This window comes from Pseudopodoces humilis, chromosome 7 (assembly GCF_049639895.1).
Source record: "Pseudopodoces humilis isolate 2021_Gansu_Grassland_sample_001 chromosome 7, ASM4963989v1, whole genome shotgun sequence".
Lineage (NCBI taxonomy): Eukaryota > Metazoa > Chordata > Aves > Passeriformes > Paridae > Pseudopodoces > Pseudopodoces humilis.
In genome coordinates this window covers 32,919,492-32,935,345 of record NC_142206.1, presented here as the reverse complement: position 1 = coordinate 32,935,345, position 15,854 = coordinate 32,919,492, and the positions used below count along the sequence as shown (strand labels likewise).

The window sequence follows — 15,854 nt, the reverse complement described above, 5'->3', positions numbered from 1 at the left end:
TTCTCACTAATGAAACTGCTTCACACTCACCCTATAAGCTTTTTTTCTTGATCTTTTTTGTGTGTTAATAACATTTTGGTTCTACTTCAATTTACCTTTAAAAATTGTGCTGTACTAGCCTTCTTGTTATCTTTCCTACATTATTCCTTCCTACACTGCTTGTGTCTGTTTCTTCTTCCTAAACTGCTTGCTCCTTGTGCTAAGCCTGACTAAAGCTTTTAGTGGCTGCTACTGAAGAGGGAAAACCTGCAACCCCTGAAGGACAACAGGGGGAAAGTTGTTGCCAGAGACTTAGGTGACAGCTGCTCTTTGCCCAGTCCTGCTTCAGAAGACACTTTCAAGATGCCCCACTTTGCTGGGGCAGTACGTAGGTGTCTTGTAACCCAGAGAAAGTTTCTTCTGCCAAATCGATTTCAATAAAAGGCATCTTTAATCAAAAGCCAGTGTGTTCTCCCAGCAAACTCTTGTAGTTGTTCCTATGAAACTCACTTTTTTTTGCTAGTTTCCAGTTTCACTAATGAGGTTTTCTATTATTCTTTCCTTCATGCAGTTTTCACCATTTTCTCTCATCTGATTCAATTTGCTAAATCTCCCCTATTCCCTCTCCACGTGCTTTTAATCTAGGATTTAGAAAATTAGTATTCTTAGGGGCATAGTAGCCACCACGTTTACAACAGTGAGACATCAAAACTCTCATGCACACAAGTTGTGTCTTTAACTATGTTAGCTAGTGAAATGCATTATTGTGCTTCCCACTGATCCATTAACAATGTGAGAACACGACTTCCTCTGTCTATTTAGCCCTTGGATGGCAAGCCCGTAAGTGATGGCTTCCTGGTTTTATAAATACTGAAAGCTAAACAGCAAAGCATTTTCTGATTTCTTGGCCTCCACTTCCTTCAAAGATATCAAAAAGTGTTTTCCTGAATTCTTTGGCAAGGCGTATTCAATGTGAATCAGGAGCAAAGGAAAACAAAGGAAAGGACCTATCATAAGGATGGAATCCCAGGTTGAATTCAGGCTTTGTCAGTCCTGTGACAGAAGAACCAAACTGTATCTCTGTGTTTTGATCAATACAGTGCATTTTATTATCTGGCTCTACAGAACTGAATCAGCAATAGGATTAGCCTTGACCTGGCTTAAGTCTAGAAGCAGTTTTACAACATGTTCGCATTGTCTGCAGATGTACTCTTCATTTCTCACTGTCTGTCTCCTCGTCACTGCAGTGCTTTCTCTCAGCTCCACAGGTCCAGATTGAGAGGCAGCTTGTGAGACTGGTATACTTGACTAAATGCATTCATTTGCCAATGTGCTAAAAATGAAGATATTTTTATATCATTGTTTCATTGTCTGATTGGTTTAATCTTTCCACATTGTTCTTACTTTGGAAAGTTCCATTAATTCACACGACTGGAGTAATGCCTTTGTGAAAAACATTTTCAATTCAGTTTATCTTCTCAAGTTGTGGAGCCAAGTCTCCTTCTGTGCTGTAATTCCTCATTTAAGTCACTCATTCCTTCAGTGACTTAAGAAACATTTATGTGTATTCTGATCTACAATTATTAAAGCTCTGGTGGTGCAATATAAAAGTCAGTGCTTGAGGAAGGAACAGAGAGCCAGTTGATATCTCTGCATTGTATATGGCCTCTGCCAAAAATACTGAAATGTTGATACAACAAGAATACTAGCAAGTTTTAGATGTATCTGAATGGCACAAAGTATGCTGAATGGCAGATGAGTACACTGAGGGTGCACAGGTTTGTTGAGAAATAAGAGGTATCTGAGCTGATAAAACTACCTCTGTGTGCCATTGTTCATTTAATGAAAGGAAGCATACAGTACTGCTTGAATCCAGTGACAAAAAGTTTATGTTTATTACCAAATAGTGCACTAGAAAAAAAACCTACAATGGGCAGTACCTCATCTTCTGAGTTCCATGGGCATCTGTGCTTCTATACTACAGCATTTTTCTTTCTTTTCTTTTTTTTTTTTCTTTCTTTTTTTTTTTTTTTTGTTAAAAATTTGTTTGGGGTTGGGTTTTTTTTTTTTTATTGGTTTTGTTTCCCATGTAGTGTTCAAAGGCAATCTTGGGATGCAGAAACCAAAATATTTACAGTGTGTTTTTATTCCTGACTGAAGACAAAGTGAGGTTGCTATATATTGAATCTGAAGAGAATTTTGCAAATAAATCAACATATATTTTTGTATTTTTGGTTGCCCCGTGCAACTCAGTGCTGTTAACAGGAGAAATTAGCAACTTCAATGTTTTAGGCTTATCTGAGCTCTGGGAAGTTTTACATATATCTCTTAGAAGTAATTTAGCCTTACCACTTGGTAAGGTAGACACTTCAGGGGAGGATATTGACCACTTAATTTAGAAAGACAGAGACTACAGTTTCTACTACTATCAAGTAGTCACTTGATAATCCATATACTACAACCTACAAGAGACACCACGTTGCCATATCTTCCAAGAGATTAATTAAGAAATCATGAGTGGGATTTTGCTAGTGCAATCAGCAGCAACTTAATTCATTGCCTCTAGGCATCACTTGCCAATTATTTCAGAGGAATCTAACTTAAGTCAGTTTCCAAATGCTCTTGAAAATCCCTATTCAGCTTTATAAGACTTCAATTTGAAATTAAATGCAGCTGTATTTTTATTTAATTTTGTCATAGACACAGACAGTTACGTGGATGTTTTCAATCAAGGAGAAGCAACTCAGTTGTATATCTGATTTTTTCAGGCATAAAGCTGATTTTTTTTTTTTAATCCAAACTGTTATTTAGCAGGAGATGTAGTAGATAGTAAGAATCCCAGTGGGATGTTTACTGTTAGCAGAGCATTTGGAGTGGTTCCCAACAGAAAGAGCTTTAGTCAGTGATGCATATTGGAACATAAAACAGGTTTTACCAACTCTGCAAAGCTACGAAGTTCAAAGTATTGAAATGCTGCTGAGCTGAGACAAGCTCCAAGCAGATGCAGCAGCCTTGTGTTGTGTGGCTTAATTATTCTGAGCAAAGACATTTTACACCCTTATTTAGGGGCCCCAGCTCCCCGTGTCATTCACCAGAGCAGGTGGATTTTAAGCCACCTCCTGACTGAACAGCCACCTGAAGGTTGACACACTGACTCCAGCAGGAACAAGCTGGTGAGAGCTATTTACAAATTCTTTTTTTCCCTCTGAAACAGGAGTCTTTGTAAAGGACAAAGTGGTGTTCCCACCTACTTACAATCCAAATTCTTAAATGTTAGTGCCTACAAATGCTTTCACAATAAAGAGGTATAGAGAATTCTTCCAAAGGTACAGAAGACACAGAGCCCTCTCTCAGTACAGTTTTGTGGAAAGGTAGGTGGTTACAGCACCTTCTTGGGATCAGAAAGACACAAGTGGGAGTCCAAACCTGTGGGCACAGTTAACAGTCTCCACTCTGATCTGTCAGAGTCATTCTGATGCAGGAAAAACTCACGTTTCGTGGGCCAGAAAGTGGGAACAAGAATGTTGGGAACAACATCACAGTGCTATTTTGGATATGTCTTCAAAGTCTATCCTTCATACAAAGGAGAAAACTAAATACATATTAATTCACTTATCAAAATGCAATTGTATATGAGGGGGACCACAAGGACTCTTTCTCTTCCCATATGTGTTCTATAAAGAAAAAAAGTTGACATCACTGCACTTCAAGTAGAGATTGATTGACTCACCATATGTAGGTTTGCTTTTAGATTATCATGCAGTTGAAACCCAGCAGGGAAGTTGCTCTAACTTCTGGGTCCTAGCCAGGAAAAAAGCCAGAACAAGGTGATAAGGTGATAAGGTGGTACAACCAAGGTGCTCCAGGGCGTGGGGAACAGCAGAACTTCAGGCTTGTGTGGAATTTTGGGGTCAAAATCTGAGTTCTTAGTTTTTCCTGGGAAATTATATGCTGGCACTAGGATCTGCAGGAATGGTGTTCCAAGTTTAGACATCTGAATTTATTCCTTTTAGATCTTACCTTTAAGATTAGAATAGCAGAAACCCAAGACAAAACTAATAAAACAGAGGACAACTAAGACTGACTTCTTATCTCTCTAGCAATATAGAGAAACATTTCTTGCATGCTCAGTTACTTAATGTTTTTGATCAAACATGTTTCTGTAACCACTGTATATTTTTTACACTATAAAAATCAAGTAGAAAGACTCAATAGAGAGTTAAAGGGATCTAATAATCTCTCTAAGTGTCAGCAGGACATTAATTTTCTATAGTCTTCCTCAATGGTACAGCCCAGCTAAACTGGTTTATAAACCTCTGAAGGTGCTTAACACAAAGGTAGCATCAAAAAAGTAGGAGAGAAGGATAGATAAGAAATATCCTTAACACCAGTATTGAATTCTCACCGGTTAAAGATGGACTTTCACATTCAGTCTTCTGACCGGGCCTTTTTAACTGATGCCAAATATATACAATTTCCCACTTCCAAGTTCACCCCCTTCTGGGATGCTAACTCTTAAACCAATATTTCTCTATAATTCCTTGTCAGCTATTTTTGTGTTCATACCAAGAGGTAAATCATCTAGTGATTTGGTGTAGCTTGAGTTCATACAGGAAGTGCCATGCACACCAAAAATTACACTCATGAAGGCATTTAGGTACGCAGAAATGGGAGTTTCCAAGGTTTACACTGAGTAGCTGTCCATGACTACTGGGGACAGAAGTACCCTTTTGCAGAGCAGCCCATGTCCTGCAGTAATCAAAGGATCTTGAGCTTCAGCTCCCACTGTTCTGTGCATTTCTTTGCAGCTTTCCCACCTGCATCAGCTGCAGATCCTGTGTGGTGCTGAAGGCCCCAATGCCCTGGTTTATCACCCCAATGCCCTGGTTTATCACCCCAATGCCCTGGTTTATCACCCCAGGGCCCTGGTTTATCACCCGAGCTCCTTACAGGAGCAGACCTTGCTGCTTTAACAGACAGACACTAAGATCAGAGTGGATCCTCTGTGGCATCTTCTGAGTGCACCAGAAGGCTGAACAGAAGAACCCAACTGAGACGCAAACAAGTCTTGTATGGTATAACAGAATTAGCAGGAAGACAATATTCACTGTGTAAGGAAGAAAAAACAAAACAAACAACACTATAAGCTTGAAAACATTCGCCTCACTCTTCTGTGGTTTGAGAAGTGAAGTCTAGCACGGCAAAACAAAAATCAGACCTGCTTTTAATCTGTGAACAGCTCTCTTGATGAAATCTGTCATGTTTCTGGCTTCATTTTTTTCCTTGAGAAAAGAGCAAAAATGTTATTTTTCTTAAAGAATTTCCAAATGTTTTATCTTTATTAATGTTTCTGTATGATATAGTTCATCACTGCAGGCAAATCTGTCTCGTTCATTAATTCTTCAGTTGTCAAAACAGCATAACCAATAGTTTATAATATCATAAATCTTGGACATCCGTCATAATATAGAGATTTTCCCGTTATGTCTCTTCTGATGTGTTTGAAAGGCTGGTCAGGACTGTTCTTACAAGCAGTATAATATTCTGTATTGAAGCACTAAGCCTATTAATGGCATTTGAATTTTTGAGTTGCTTTTGTTGCTGATTGTGGTCTTCCAGATGGTAAGGAATTAATCACTTAGTTTAAATATTTTTTAATGCTCTTTCTGCAAGTCTTGTATTCGATGCAAGATTTGGCAAGTCCTCTGAAGTCTGGGTTCCTAAAGATACAGTATTCTGTCCAACAAGCTCAAGATCTCTATTCCATTCTACTAAATTGCAAATAAGAAACAGAAAATCACTTGAAGGGACATGAAAAAAGGACATAACAGAAGTGATTCATAGTTTAATTTCATTTAAAAATGCTAAGCAAAATGTAGCCTCACTATCTCAGTCTTCAAAAGATCCAATTCAGTAAATATGATCACTTCAGGTCTCTAGAGAGATGTATTCATCAGCTGTCATTCTTCCCTTAAGCAGGACACACACAAAAAGATTGAGTGCTGCCACACCTGTAACACACATTTATACTGCCTTTTCTTTAACTTGAAGAAAGAGCAGAAAACCAAAACAAGTGCCAGAGTGCTCCATGTGCCTTTTTAGTTTCTTGATTTTTGTGCTATTAATGCTGTCATTTTTTAACTTGACTGGAGAAGGTGAAGGGGAAGCCATTTAAGTCATTGCTGCATCTGTGCCTATTATGTGATCGTTTAAAGGCTCTAAAAATGTGTGGATCCCATTTATTCCATTATGCAACTATAAGCAGGTCTGACACCACAAAAGTCAGTGCAGCTACAGAGCAGATCACAAGAATGGGAGAAATGTGAAAAGCCAAGTGCTCCAATGACAGGCTTTTATGCCTGCAAAGCAATGTCATCTGCAAGTATTTAAGTCAGAAGAAGAGAGCAGAGAAAAGCAATGGGCTTCAAGTCTTAAAAACTGATGATCAAAGGGGAATTAGATCACAGGAAAGTATTGGATTGGAATTGTACAGTCCTATGTAGCAGATGTTTGGGTTCTAGTGGGACAAACACTTTCTTGGGCTCCTCAAAAGTGAGCTCTTCAGCTGCTTAGAGACACCCTTGCTTGGTCAGAGGTCACCTCTAGTCTGACCCCTGTACTTCTAAAGTTCTGAAGATAACTGATTTAATAAAAGCCAGAACAGAACAGCCAGTTCAGTAAGAACATTATACCAGATTAATTAGCAATTAACAGCAATTAGCTGTTTTAGACAGCTGAATTTGCAAGCCTCCTTCAGCAACCCCCACCCCCAGCTAACATGCTGCCTAAAAGCCAGAGCTCACAGAAGCCACAGCCATCCTGCTCACTTTGAAAGTATTATGAGAGTTCTAGATTATGTTCACAGGTGGGTTCTCATCGCTCTAGAGTTTGTTTTGTTTCCCCACTTCCCTGCCCTGAGTAAAGGTGTTTTTCCAAAGCACCAAAGACCTTCTCCAGGCAGGAGATAGCTTCTCATGCATACCACTGGGCAATGTGAAGTTAACCCAGAGCATTCAGCAGGCTGTTCCAGCCATGCCAGAGGAATAGAGCACTCAAAAACCTCAGCTCTTGAGACAGCCTTCATTTTCTTCTCAGCTTTCTCTCCTTTACCTGGCATTTTCTTATCAATGCCTTCTTACCAGCCAAAAACATGAGGTGCAGTTTCTATCAGATTTATCACTGCAGGCACTCCCTAGGTAATCACCAACCTAGCTGAACTGAAGAAAACAGGTAACAAGGGAGAACAAGGGTATCATTGATTATTTTTGTTTCTCGTTGACAAAAATTGTGACAACTGGTATCTCTTGCATTCCTGTAGCTGATTTTGATCACAGTATCATGCTGAATGGCATATTATTGGCTAAACTTAGAAGCAGTAACTGGGTTCTTTGTTTTGAGTTTTGTTTTGAATTTAAGTAAATACTGCATTCTTTTCTTTCTCCAGTTCTCATTTCTTGCCGGGCTATTTCTTCATTTTATATGATTTGCAGTTTGGAAAGAACATACCACTGTGGAGATCTGAATACACACAGTTATGTTTCCTTACTACTATACCCTGCACCTAAGGAAGGTCCTTATATCATTGGTGTTGCTATCCCTGATGTTGTACACACATGCAAGATATCTTCAGTTACCAGTACAGCATTTGTGAAGAAAAAGAAAGCTTTAGTCAACCTAAAAAAAATGTAAGGAAGAAAGCAAAAACTAATGTTTGCCACATGTACTGCCTTGAGAATTCAGATGAACTTTCTGTACTTCTTTTGCTTTGGAAAAATGTGTAAACTATGATTTTAAATAATTTACGAACTCCCCCGCTTTAATTTATTAACATAGGCTGACTGCACACGTGCGCTATTTTAACCTAAACTGGAATACTGATAAAATCCCTACACAAAACCAGATATGCTTAATTTCAGCTTTTATTGCACTGTTATCCCAGTAGATCCCACGAACATCTGATTGAAGTTACCTTAAAATTTCTGCACTTAGATATGGAACCAAGTAAACTCCACTGATCACAACAGCCTTGAACTTGTGGGAATTCAGATTTAGATCCAGGCTTTGCAGCTGGATTCCATCCCAAGTTTGGAATGCTTACTTACTGCTACTTAGAATCAAAGTGTGTTGTGGCTACACACACAGCTTACAGGAAATGTTCAATTCAACATTTTTGATAGGTGTTTCATCCTTTAATTACTCCCAAATTTCTGACCAACACTTCATACCAGTACCTGAATTCAGACTCTTGCTTTCTGTCTGAGCTCACTAAAGCCTTAGCAGACAGGTCACTTTGCTACAGAATAAACATTGTGACACTGATTTGAATGCTGAATTCTCTAACAACTGTTTCACATCTAAGTAATTACACCAGCAGTAGTGGGGTCGCCTCCTTGTTTATTTGGGGGGGGTGAGGGGTGCTGTTGGAATCACAGCCCATGACTTTATCATACAACATGAAAAGCCTCTGGGCTATCTTCTCAGCTGGGATAAATAAGCAAAGCTCTATTGGTTTCTGGGTGAATGAGATTATAATTCAAATCAGAAGCGTAGTGTTTGTTTATACCATAACAAAGTATCACAGAAGTGTGTATCATGAGCCTTAAAACACTGCACTCAAGGACAGTAAAACCCATGAGTCTGAGCTTAGGTTTCAGTGACTCCAGTGAAGTTATGCCTATTTATTTCAGGATAGCAGTGCCGATGTGCACCAGCTGAGAATCTGGTTCTTTAACTCCTAAATGACAGCAGAAACCATTTTCAGGGGAAGAGAAAGGGGCTGGGGTGGAAATCAACTTGAGTACAGATCTGTATGGCTGATAAATGGGTATCAGCCATCTCTTAAAACAGGCAGGCCTGTTTCTTCCTAAAACAAAACTAGAGAATTAATAAACACATGCAAAATAATACAAAAGGTTTTTTTGTATTTTGTTTTCTCAAGGAATTTCCAACATGTACACTATGCTTCACATTCCAATACAAAGCATTTTGACAGGAACATTTAACCAGTTTCTCATTTTATGTGCTTGCACACACAAGCCTTGTGATTTAAAACAAGCTGGCCTATAAAATGCCTTTCAAAACAACCTATCCACTCATTTAAGCTGACAGCCTATGCTCACCTTAAAACAAAACTACCCTTTCCTCCACATAGCCCAAAAGCATCCCAAATTAGCCCACAGTAATAAATTGAAAGGACAGGTTTTCCTGGGACCACATCCACACAGCTCATCCCAGTGGGAGATGATGCACTATGTAACATTGCTATGTTTCACAGTAATTATGTAAGAGAAGTCACATGTGGCACAAATGGAATGTATACCAAAGAGCAGAAGCATATGTTCAAATAAACCACTGGTTATGTCAAAACTAATAACTTGTTTGCTGTAGTGGACTCAACATTAACAGGCCCAATGAGTCTAATGACTTTGCTACCACTCCTTTTGCCCCTCACTGAGCAGGCTGGAGCTGATTTTTTTTTTTTTTTTTAGGGATTATGTTTATGCAATACGAACATATTGTTATTTGCTACTTTCTGCATGATCATTTTGGCATTCTTATGAGAAGATGATGATGGTTCTGTCTAAATGTTTGGGAGGATTATCACTGACATGGGAAGTTATTAGGTTTGATGCAATATAGAGAACATTCACAGTCAGAAAACAGCATCTTTCATTTTTAGGAATGGAGGTAATTGTGCTTTGTGACAGTGCACATCCTTAAGATGTTATGTATCATTGCGTACTTAAAAAAGCAGTACTCTTTTTATTGATCTTTCAATTTCATTTTGATTTAAAATGCAGATCTTTCCCCCCATTGAAATCTTAGCATTTTTATTTAAAAATGTATCAGAAAAAATCCATTTCAGACATATGCAGCACCATAAATTACTTTTTGTGGTTGAAACAGTATTTGCTTATGTCACGGACTGAACATCCTCCTTTATTAGAATGCTATTTATTGCCACCAGCTGCAGTGCTTAGCTAGGAAACTTCTTGACACCAGCGACTGCTTTTCAGCACCAATTCTTCCGGCTGCTAACGGGGGCTCCTATTGCCAAACTCCTCTTAAACTGTTCCTTCTGGTACACAGACAGCTCCTGTCACTGCTACCCACAGCAGAAGCTGGGAGAGAGGGATCAGATCTGAACCCACTGCTAAGGAATCTCTTAAGCTATAAATCTCCTATAACTTTAAAAGGCCTTGCCAAATACCATTAGGTTGAAAGCTGTCAAATGTGCTCAGGAAATTTTCCCATCAGTAATGGATTTTTTTCAAAATTTAGATGCGAGTTCACTCTTTGAACGCAAAGGGTGTCTTACATAACAAGTCACAGATACTGTAAAAGCAAGAGGATTTCTGTATCTATCAGCTAGGTCTCTGTTTCATTAGATTTTCAAGCAGGGAGAAACCAGACAAAGGTAATTACTCTTCTTCTGTTAAGAGCTGTTATTACTCCTGCATGAACAGCTAGCACTGCCTTTTTCTTCTGCCTCTGCCTATGGCAGCCAGGGGAGCTAAACAGGAGCAATATAAAAGTGGCAGTGTCAACAGCTGTCCTACCAAACATTACGTGTACCTCATACAGTAAATCTTCAAAGCAGTAGCATGTGTTCTGCTCCTATGTATGCAAATCCTGTTATTTTATTGATATCATTTGCACACATGCCTTCCTCACAGCTGAACCCTTGAAAAGCCATTGCATATAATTGGGCTCAACTAAGCAACACAGGCAATCAGTGACAGGAGGAGACTGAACTCCTTTAACATGGAGAGAAAAGAAACACCCAGTAGGTCAAAGAGGAAGGTTTTTCTGTAGTATAGTACAGACAAGCCTGTTATACAGATGCCTGAACCATTGGAATCTACAATTAAAAAAAAAAAAAAGTCAAGCCCAGAGCTTTTGTGAACACAGTTTTTCCCTTTGTTTAAATAAAGGAATGAGCAAATGTACATATTTTTGTCTATATGTATGTTTAAATACCCTAAAACATTCAAACTAAAATCTTTGCAGGGTTAGGCTCTGCCACACAAGATAAATTAGCTGGCAAACATTCTGAAAATTTTTTTACTCACTGTGGAAACTGATAAAAGTAGGTGTCCTGTTCATCTTACAGACAGACTACAAAAAAAATAATCACTCTTCTGGCCGTAAGGAAATTCCTTTACAGATTCAGAGAGTACAAGAGACATCTGAAAGTTGGAGTTATTTATGGGTCAAAATACAACTGCTCTTTATTTCTTATCTTTGTCCCTGCAAATAACCCAAAACTGTTGTTAGCAAATTACTTTCTCTTTCATATCTTTAAACTGGAGATAAGTATATGTTTCCACTAAATGACTCATAAAAATAAACTGGCATGGCAGTTTGACTATTAGTGTTACGTGTGACTGAGCAGCCTTCATAAAAATTACTATTTCCTTTCCATCTGTATTCTCCTTGGGCCAGAGTTTGGGCCATACTCTGCCCTACAAACTCTATCCTCATGTAAGGCTGCTTCCCCACCACTGGAAGAGGTCTGCTGCATTACACCAAACCCACTCCAGCCTTTTCTTTGGGAAGTGCAAGACAAGATATGATAATGTAACATCATGAAGAATGGGTGTCTTAAACAACTCTCCTCTATTCCAGCTGGACTCCAGCCAATTCAAATGGATGAGCGAGGGCCAACAGACATATTAGTGCAACCCTGTATTTAAAGCTAAGTTACCCCCTAAATGACCCTAAGAGTCAATTTATAGATGCAGAGACTAATGTACAATAGAGTTCAGAAATACGCTAAAGCCTAGCTTTGAAAATGCCTTGGCACATGCCACTGGGAGTACTCTGTGAGGGAGCAAAAAGGGGAAGAACATATAGATGCTTACTTTCTGTGTTTGTCCAGTGTCCTTTTTGGTGATTGATTTTTGTTTTCTGAATTTCTTTTTGTCATTTCGTAATTAAAACACATGCACACACACACACACACACATATATAAACAATGAAAATTAAGCCTACCAATATTAATTCTTACTACAGTTTAAAACCATAATTAATCCCTGCAGACATGTCCTCCCCTGAGGAGTTCAGCAGTTCAGCAGTATAACTCTTCCTCATCCCTGCAGATGTAAGAAGTACCCGGTTGCAGGGTGCACAAGCGGCGCCCCCGTTTGCAGTGGTGAACAGGAAACCTCTTAGCTCCCCTCCTCCTGAAGCTCTTCCTGCAAAAACACACCACCACCTTCCCCTCTAAGGATTTTCCATGCTGTGGGGTAAGTAAGGCAAGCAAGCAGAAGGAAAATATGTATGAGTATTCATTCCCTCCTCCTTTCTTGTACCTGGGATAGTAAAAGAGCAGGCAGAAGAGGTGTCCAGAGTACAAATCACACAAATTGCGTCTGTTTACTTGACTGCCAGGTTACCTGGCAGTAAACTCTGTAGGATATTGCTCTTGGTTTCCGTAAAACTTGTGTTGCTGGAAATTCTGAGCAGTTTTTCCTTCCTTGGTGTAGAGCAGCCCTCCCCAGTATTTGATTGGGATTGGGCTTTTCCTAAATTTCCCTATATAGGTTTTCGTTCACATTGCTTTAATTTTAATCTCACTTTATAATTATCAGTTGACCTAGATTAAGCTTCCACAGAAACTAAACAAGCTTTAATCTGTTCTCTCAACTGCCCCCAAAATATAATTCCAGAAACAACTCGTATTTTCAGAGCAAGTTAATTATAAAAATAATCTCACAAAAAAAATTTGAGTAATAAAAAAGACATGCAGATGCAACCTCAACATCTTATGTAATATTTTTGCTTTCAGTCAGTTAGGACTACTGATGACATTTTTATGCCCAAGCTTCTTAAATGCATCTTGAAACAAAAGTTTCTGAAGACAAACATGTAGACAATACATATGGCAGATAGCAAGTGACAGTTGCAACTGAAAGGAGGGAGTTAAAAAAAAACAAACTGCCCAGCATTAATGTGAGTTTAGTATGTTTTATGGCAATTTCAGTAAGTTTAACTACATTCCCATAAGTAAAAGTTACAGTTACGACAGTCAGAGAGCTCTCTGTTGTCTGTTCATTAATTTTGCTTGCTTTCTTGTAGAAAAGTTCACAATTATCCACAGCTTTCTTTTCCATGTAACACCATTTCCCATATAAACATACTGCTTTAGTGTTTCAACACTTGAGACTGCCACTGCGCATTACCTTAGGAGTTACATAAACATCAACACAAGACCCTGGTGCAGTAACACAAGTGGCCAGCTATTGACTTCCATGCCACTGACTCAGGGAGAGTCAATAACAGTCTCCATAGCGGTTGATTTACAAGCCAAAACCCTTCAATGATCTCTGAGTTCAATGCAAACAAGGAAGGGATGAAAGGCTCTTGTGGCTGCTCTGGTGTTGCAGTGTGGCGAGCATTTGCTGCCTTGCACACAATTATCCCCACCAGCAGCAACAGTCAAGGATGACACCTGACCACTGGATAAGAAAACATCCATCCCATCCATACCACGACATCAGTTGCACCCGACATTAAAATGAACCAACCACCCCACCAGTGTGAAGACTGTGCAGTACAAAATTCTGAAGCTGTGACAGCTTCAGCTACCTTGTACAGGTCATTTTTATACTGGTGTTTCCAAAAGTGGGGAAGTAGGACAAGTTTTTCAAGTGCCTGAAGCAATCCATCTATCCACCTGAGAAGCTTAACTGAGCAGCCTAATTTTTAGATGCAAGCATTCCAACCTCCCATTAAGTCACTGTCAGAGAATTTCCAGAATCTTTTGCAATGGCCCATATTTAGCACATTTGTAACTGTCCCTAAAATTTAAACACAGGAACAATTTAAAACCAATGGCTGGATTTCCAACAGTAAGACAGAGGGATGTATTTTTGTTTTGGTTGCCTGATTGGAGAGAGTTAGATGGTCATCTTCTCATAAGTGCTCAGCATGTACTTTGAAAAATATTATCTGACTGCTTTAAACTAAAAATAAGACACATTGAAGCAAAACAAGTTCCTGCCTACTGTAAATACATTTTTTCAGTTCACCTGAGGATGACAAGTTTGTCCAGTTTCTTTGTGACAAGCACATGAATGGGGCAGACAGACCACAGTCACATGCTGTTGAAACCTCATGGCTACAGACATGCCAACAAAGGCAAGAGCAGTCCAAGACATCTGTTATTCAAACCAAATAAAACCATACAATATCCAGGTATTCCTTAAAATTCTAGAATCCAGAACAAATTTTCCACTCATGGGAATGGATAACCTTCCATACTTTAGAAGAAAATCATGCTGCAGAGAGTGAAGAAATAATTTAAAAGACAAAAACAAAAAGAGAAGAAAAAATAAAGGAAGAAAAGAAAAGAAAAAAGACAAATGATGGGACTTCAGAAGAAAGCATGGTTTTGCTGTCTTTATGGAAGACCAGATAAACTGGGACAACAAACACACACATCCAGACACTACCCAGGAAATGTGAGTTCATTTTGCCAGAGAAACTTAGAGATTTTTTACTTGGAACCAACCAGAAACTAAAAATTAAATGCATGCAATAATACAGCACAGCATCTGAATACTCTTTTTACATATTGAAAAACTTTTGTTCAAAAAGCATTCCACAAAACTGAGCTGCAGCATCAGAGCAAGAGCAGTGCATAGGATTCACAGTGAAGAAGGAGAAGTCAGTGTTAATGGGAAAGAGGGATTGCACTATGGGAGCTGGCAGCCAAAACCAACAACCTTGCTTTCACTAGATCTCAAAGAATAATATTTAATTTAAGTACTGGCATTATAGAAAGCCACAAAAAATGAGACTCCCGGCGCTGGAAGTGAGAACATATTTCATCTCCAGCCAGAATACTAGATCTGTTCCAAAGCTGAGTTACTGGAAGTCTTCCATTGTCTCCAGTCTTTTTCTTTTTTTTTTCATTTTATGTCCCTCTTATTTTTAAAATGAGTGAGCAGGTATTTCCCATGTAAACCCAAGAATTAGAAATACACCATATATACATTTATTAATTTCAAAAAATATAAAATATAAAATTCAATTTTCTCTGAAAAATTCTATTTAGTATACACCACACTGCTGAAATAAATTAAGCATATTTTCAGTTAACATGTTTTAGTTCAATTTCTCAGTATTCCAGTTCTCTTCTGGGAAAGGAAACAAAAGGAAAGATGTTTTTACAAAACCTCCAAATGCTATATCCATACTTTAGTAAACAAATGACACTATAATTATTATTTTGAGAATATTACTATGCTGCAAGATAGATTAGTTAATTCTTAATATTAGCTAAACCAGAAACACTTCTAGATGCAGTACTTTATTAGTACAAATACAAGATTTTATGTCTTCTGACAAACTTGTACTAGATTTTTATTTAAAGAAAAGAATTTGTTGATCATTCTAGGAATACAAACTATTCTTTAGAAAGCAAAGTGTCATTGGTGTACTTTAAAATGTTCATTAACGATCGTAAGCCAGAAGCAGTCACCAAATAATCATGGCCACAGAAGAAAGCCGTGTACCCACCAGGCTTTATTAGAGTTGCAAACCACAAGCAATGGACTGATTCCCAATTTATTGTCTCCACAAATGTTAGGAAAAACAAAGAGCTGAAGGCATGTAACATGCTTCAAGTTAAGTCTTTTCAAAAAGTATAAGATTCAAAGGTTCAAGATGTAAGGAGCTATTCAGCAACAGCAAAAGAAGTTCATTTTCAGCACATAAATTGAGCACTCTAAGCCAAGTAAAAAATAGAAAAACCCTTTTAATTTGTCCTACAAAGATAACCCCTTTTTTTTTCTGGTTTGGTGAATAATACTCAGAGTGTGGTATCATGAGTTTCTGTTTCTGTGAGTGCTGCAATAAAGAGGCTTCC

At 38.4% G+C, this 15,854-nt stretch overlaps 1 protein-coding gene across 1 annotated transcript in view; it reads left to right on the top strand.

Moving 5' to 3' along the window:
* The window catches only part of CDIN1 (CDAN1 interacting nuclease 1), a 144,335-nt gene extending 132,146 nt beyond the window's left edge, over positions 1–12,189 (top strand). Inside the window, exon 11 of the mRNA XM_088058288.1 lies at positions 12,082–12,189. Within this exon, the coding sequence (XP_087914414.1) occupies positions 12,082–12,154 (73 nt within the window). The 3' untranslated portion in view covers positions 12,155–12,189. The remainder of the gene's footprint in view (positions 1–12,081) is intronic.
* Positions 12,190–15,854: the final 3,665 nt, after the last annotated feature.